Source organism: Lycium ferocissimum, unplaced genomic scaffold, assembly GCF_029784015.1.
Source record: "Lycium ferocissimum isolate CSIRO_LF1 unplaced genomic scaffold, AGI_CSIRO_Lferr_CH_V1 ctg24478, whole genome shotgun sequence".
Taxonomy (NCBI): Eukaryota; Viridiplantae; Streptophyta; class Magnoliopsida; order Solanales; family Solanaceae; genus Lycium; species Lycium ferocissimum.
Genome location: NW_026721657.1, coordinates 857 through 7,975, shown reverse-complemented (window position 1 = coordinate 7,975; position 7,119 = coordinate 857). Strand labels below are relative to the sequence as shown.

General features: G+C 31.5%; 1 protein-coding gene across 1 annotated transcript; it reads left to right on the top strand.

Annotated features, from left to right (window-relative positions):
• Window positions 1-2,346: 2,346 nt before the first annotated feature.
• On the top strand, window positions 2,347-3,750 carry LOC132043435 (probable magnesium transporter NIPA7). Its single transcript, XM_059433926.1, has 3 exons — window positions 2,347-2,655; window positions 3,135-3,255; window positions 3,508-3,750. The coding sequence occupies exons 1-3, from the start codon at window positions 2,554-2,556 to the stop codon at window positions 3,639-3,641; spliced, it is 357 nt and encodes a 118-aa protein (XP_059289909.1). The 5' UTR covers window positions 2,347-2,553; the 3' UTR covers window positions 3,642-3,750.
• Window positions 3,751-7,119: the final 3,369 nt, after the last annotated feature.

The window sequence follows — 7,119 nt, the reverse complement described above, 5'->3', positions numbered from 1 at the left end:
ACTCATGTAATAATTGCAAGTTAAAAAAACTACAACTTCCAAATAAATGTTATCCAAGAATGAATAAAATATATGGCTCATTGAGCTTTCTTCTATTTACTTGTGTTCATATTTTTACTTATATTAAGTTAGGAATATACTTATAATATACATCTACTTAAATTAAAACTAGAAAGTTATATACTTAAAAAATAACTAAAATATACTAAGAATATACTTATAATATATAGTATACATATAACTTACATATATGTATATGTATATATATATATATACACACACACACACACACACACACACATATATATATATATATATATATATATATATACATACATATATATATATATATATATATATATATATATATATATATATATATATATATATATATATATATATATACATATATATATATATACATACATATATATACATATACATACATCTATGTACATATATATATATATATGTATGTATGTATGTATGTATATATATATATATATATATGTATGTATATATATATATATAGTTATATAACCTAAGTATATTGATATATATAAGTATATATTCTTACTATATTTTAGGTATATGTAGTATAATTACATAAAACTTAATACATATATATATATATATATATATATATATATACGAATTTATAAACTTAGAAAAAAATTAAGTTATAACTTAAGTTATAAGTATATATAGTATACTTAAACTTATATATATAAGTTATATAACCTAAGTATATTGATATATATAAGTATATTCTTACTATATTTTAGGTATATGTAGTATAACTTAAGCATATATATATATATATATATATATATATATATATATATATATATATATATATATATATATATATATATATGTATGTATGTATGTATGTATATATATATGTAAGTTATATAACCTAAGTATATTGATATATATATATATTCTTACTATATTTTAGTGTATATATAGTATAACTTAAGCATAAAACTTATTACATATATATATATATATAGACGTATATACGAATTTATAAACTTAGAAAAAAATTAAGCTATAAATAACTTAAGTTATAATATATAAGTTATATATATATAGTATACTTAAACATATATATAAGTTATATAACCTAAGTATATTGATATATATAAGTATATTCTTACTATATTTTAGGTATATGTAGTATAACTTAAGCATATAACTTAATATGTATCTATATATATATATATATATATATATATACGAATTTATAAACTTAGAAAAAAAATTAAGCTATAAATAACTTATTATAATATATAAGTTATAAGTATATATAGTATACTTAAACATATATATATATATATATATATATAAAGTTATATAATCTAAGTATATTGATATATATAAGTGTATTCTTACTATATTTTAGGTATATATAGTATAACTTAAGCATATAACTTAATATATATATATATATATATATATATATATATATACGTATATACGTGTTGCCGACTTGTCGTTAGTTACGTTATAGTCGAAAATATATAAACTTTACTTATAAACTTATATAACATACGTAAATATACCTACAATATACTAATAAATACTATAATATATACATATACTATACACAAAAAAAAAGAAGGGGGTTTTGGACGTGTTTGAACCGGACCGGTTCCGGTTTCGGGTTTTTAACCGGTAAACCGGAACCGGTGGCCGGTTCCGATTTTTTAACCGGAAACCGGCCGGTTCCGTAACCGGTTACCGGTCCGGTCCGGTTCAAACCGGTTGACGGGTTTAGATGGGTGAAAGTTGTATAGAAATGAAACCAATATTTCGAAACATCCCAAAATGTAAAGAGTACCATGAAGATAGAGGTTGACCAGATCTGAAGTATTATTTGGTCTACGAGCTGTAATTTGCACCGAATTATGAATAAATACACAAAAAATAATAATTAAAGAAATCTGAGTTGAGTAGAAAACACAAAATTTGTTGATCATGCTTCCTAGATGCTATACTTGCTTACTTGGAAATATTATTTGGTCCACGCACTGTAATTTGCAACTCTTTTTGCTAGCCATGGTTGCGTGAGTAGCAGGACTCTTTTCTGGTTCCACAAAATGATACATTACTATGAGAATACAAAAAAAAATATTGCTTTTCCTGCTAGACGGAGGAGGGTAATCCGGTTACGGTAGGTTCTATAGAAGAAGATTGTAAGAGAATTAGTATTCCAAAGAGCGTTTAACTTGAGAAATTCTGATAAAAGTTATCAACCAGTTGAAGCTGCCTTATTTGTTGCAAATTACAGAGTCTTAAAAGTGTTATTTAAGATCTTTGTAATTATTACCTTTTTTCTTGAACTTATTTCTTCATGAGACCTGTAAAAGCGTGATTGTTTCACTAGTCCCGACTTTCTTATTCTACGCTAAAGTGATATTTTGTGTGGACTATTTCGTTTCAACCCTCGTCAAGCAATACCATGTATTGAATATTAAAAAACATTTCAAATATCTGCTTTTCTGTATTGAATATAAAAATATTTCAAATATCTGACCTTTCTTTTCTATGTTTCAGGCCCTCGATACCTTCAACACTGCCATTGTCTCCCCTATATACTATGTTACGTTCACCACACTTACAATTGCAGCCCGTGTAATCATGTTTAAGGTATAGTGCCTATAATTGTTCTTCTAGCAGTTCTTTTATGAGGTTTCACAACAAGAACGATAAATTTAATTCTCTTGGAAACTATCCTAAAGCTCACACCTTAGAATACCATGTCTCTTTACATGATTAGTATCACTACAAACAAAAACTGAAATAAGCTACGAACTTTGTCTCTAAATTGCTCGGAGCTAACGGAATGTTTTAAAAATTCATCACTAATCCGTCGCTAAATAGGATTAGCGACGGATTTTGCTGTTTAGCTACATAATTTGTCCTTCACTAATCCTTTTTTTTTTAGCAGTGTATTAGATTCGTCCAATAACATTACTCTGAAATGCCCACGAATTAAAAACATTTATGTTGCTACAGACATCAAATATTGAACTTGTTGCAATATTGGGTGGCTGGGAAGCCATTGTTATTTGTCCAGAACTTTGATGATACAATTATTTGATCTCTGTATGCTGAATTATTTGCAGGACTGGGACGACCAGAATGTGGGGAGCATTATATCAGGAATATGTGGCTTTATCATTGTTCTATCTGGAACAGTGTTATTACATACTTCCAAAGAGATGGAAAGAAGTTCATCTTTTAAAGGTGCTTACTCATTCTAGTATTCGATGTTCTTTCTTATTACAGTCAAATCTCTCTATAATAGCATCGTGTATCTAGTTATTTTTTGACTGCTATAGCGAAATGCTGTTATAGAGAACATATAATATAACATGACATGAAAAAAAATTTCCAAAGAAAACTCGGCCATTATAGTGAAATGTTGTTATAGAGGATGACTATTTAGGAGAGGTCTGATTGTATTAAATTTCACCAATGCATTGCATAAAAATGCAGGTAAGTACACGCCTTTATCCCCTACATTATCAACCCGACTATGTAGTACAAACAGGGTAGTACTGAAGCATGAAGAGGAAGTTGAACCATGTTCTGAGGAAGTCGGTGCAAGAAGATTAGAGCTCCACGCGTAACATGAGTTCCTTAGGATCGGTAGTGAAATCAACCTTCGCAGTTAAAAATGGCTACTTGTAAGTGATTTATCCATCATTCTTTGCTATGGAAACTGTTCATTTTCTGGTATGTCTGATAATTTTGCAGCAAGGTCAGGATTTCAAAGGCCTTTGAAGAAGTTCATGGAAAATCGACTAATGGCATCTTTTTTTATGGACCGCTCCAAAAAAATAATAGCCAAAGAAATGTATAGGTTTTGTGTATTAAGTACAAATATACACATAATATATATATATATATATATATATTATATACATTTAATATACATAATATGTGTATGTTTTGTATATTTTGGCTAGCGACCGTAATTAATTTCGTTGACGGGAGAAATTGAAAAAAGCCCAATTGCAAATATGTAAAATAGCAACACAAGAAGCAGAGTTACGATTAGATTTGCACTTATTTGAAGTGACATGATCTTTTTGCAGCAGAAGAAATTGCAAGGTTTTCCCTTCAAATGAGTTGGTCTTTCATTTTGGGGCAAAGACATAAATTACCATCCGGTGAAACTATTGACGACCGGATGGCCCAAGAAGTATAACAATAACATACTCAGTTGATACGCTCAAATTACATCTATTAGTGGCGTAAAGCGGACGTTGTCAAATATAGTAACCCAAACAAGGTTGGGGTCGAATCCCCATGAAATATGTATAGAAAAGGTTACTAATTGTATGTGATAATTTGTCTTTAAAGTCTTTAATTCTATTCCGAATAGTTTGGACTAATTGTTTTGTAATATAAACTAGCACTATGACTTGAATTGTAATTAACGCGAGAGAGACTAAGGATGTGTTCCCCGTTTTGATTAGATATTATGCTTCAGGTTTCAATGTGATATACTTCTAATGGTTGTTCTAAGGATTTGCACTTGATCTCTTAAAGACTTCCTAATGTTTCCTAACAGTTGTTAGGTCGTATTTCCTCTTTATGATTTTCCCAAATATAAAAGAGTTGATATCGAAGAATGATCAATACTGCCAATTAGACGTGTTCTTATCCCTAAGTTAGTCTATTAAACGAGGGTTAATGCCCTGAGTTATTACTATTCAATCTTACCAATTCTAACCCACTTTCCCAAGAAAAGTTAAAATAATGGCTTAGGCTAATGCTTGCAATCATTACCCAACACTAAAACACAAAGATTGAATAAACACCAACAACCATTATGCATATATCAATAGTAGAAACCCATGCACATAATACCCATCATAGGGTCCACAACCTTAGTATTAGAATTAGCTACTCATACTTTTCAACAAAGAAAGCTTAAAAGAAGACATAATGTAACTTACAATGGGAATAAATGTGAACTAAGGATGAAGTTTTGGCCTTTAATGCTCCAACAACTTCACAACAATTCAATGCTACGAGTTAATGCTCTCTAATGAGTGATAGATTTCTGGAAAACCTACAAGAAATTATTTATAGGACCCAAAAAACGCGTCACAGTCCTGGACAAAAATACCCTTCGCGGCAGCGTTACGGACCGTAACACGTGTTATGGTCCATCCTTTGTTCCGTCCTTTGTTAGCTCAATATTAGGTCACCCGTTACGCTTTCGACGGGACCGTAACATAGGTTACGGTCTGTATCACCCGGCCGGATCTCAGCCTCAAGTCTTCAGTGGATATCTTCTTGCCATGCATTACGCTCCACGTTATGACCCGTAACGATGCGTTACGGACCGTCCTTCTGAGTTGTAACGTTAGACATCCATAAGCATTTTACTGGAATTTCCTCTCATGTTTCGGATCCACGTTACGGTCCGTAACACATGTTACAAACCGTCCTTTAGCTCCAAAGTTGTCCGTTTTCAGCGATTTCTTCATTTTCGTTCCTTAGTCAACCAACCCTACAAAACATCAAAATAACATAAGAAACGATATAAAAACACTAAAAAACAAGTAAAACTCCTAGTAAAAAGACATCAAATGTGCCGTAATTTCACGGCACATCAAGACCCCCAACTTAAGTCTTTGCTTGTCCTCAAGCAACTAAAACAAGACTCAATACTAACACACAACATCTAGCAAAACAAGAATGCCTACGGTGGTTTTGGCACGTACTTCTAGCACATATTACTCAATCCAAAAAAATATTGGGCTCTTATCAACATCCTAATTATGACACAAGACGCACATTTCAGAACTATTACAATTCACTATGCAGCCTCAATTAATGACATAATCATAATATGGGAACCTCTATGCACATGAATCTCAATTTCTGGAAAGTCAGTCAATTTCACAATCTACAACCCTTACGCCCTCACATAGACCAAAGAATGTCCCAACACACATATTTACAAGATAACTGGGACAAGAGACTAAAGATAATAGAAAGACACTCACGCTTACAAAGAAATTTGCATACCATACTTGCACATACCATGGGCTTGCCCTTATTTTCAATGCCTTCAACTTGAATAGTTCGATTGTGATCACACTAGGACTTTCGTGGCTTGTAATGTAGGCTTAGGGACGGTAGGATAAATAGTTGGATAATGGTGACTCACCCTCCTTGACACTACACTTGACTTCATTCACCTTTCTTTCTTTTATTGTTGACCCTACAGTTTCGGCGTGGATTTATTTACAACTTATTAACTCTTTTTGAGAAACATTTTCAGATTTATTTTTATATCACTATTCTAACCACATTGAATCATGCACTGCATTACTCACGACCACCCCCAACTTAGGCTTTTGGCCTCGTTCTCCGCATCTTTCACTCATCAACCCCCAACTTAGGCTTTTAGCGTCTTTTATCATTCTTAGTGTCAAGGAGGGACTTGGGGCCAAATGGGATTATTCAAAGAAGGGATAGAGGTTAGTTAACGGCTAATCAAAGAAAAAGTCTATAGGCTCGAAATAGGAGACTAGGGATCATTTTCTGTACAGGTTGGCCTCATTTAAGATAAACAGGCTTTGGAGTCAATACAAAGAAAGCCTAAGATCACTTCACAACCAAACTTTCCTTAGAATTCAAGCATGACCAACCGGGCAAGTTCTAGATTACAAGCACCATAAACAAATGGATACTAAGAACTCACAACACAATGGCATAAGGATTGTTTCACTACTCTGACTTGACTTCCGTTTGAAAATTACACATACATGGTTACCTTATATTTGCAATGTCATTAAAAGAACCATACATGTCAATATAAACAACGCATTCTTAGTTTATGTCGCAAAATTGTAAAACACTTTTATACATGCTATAAGTCAAAAACCGCCACCACTTAAGTCATCCTTACTTTAATTTAACTAAACAACCTAAACATGCCAGGTTCAACATAAATAAAACCCCTCGGGAAAAGAACACATGGCAAAGAACAGCCGAGGAGGGTCCTAAACACAATTGTTTAATACTAATACAACGAAAACCAAAAACAGTATTCAAACCAAAACAATACCCTACACCCCCAACTTA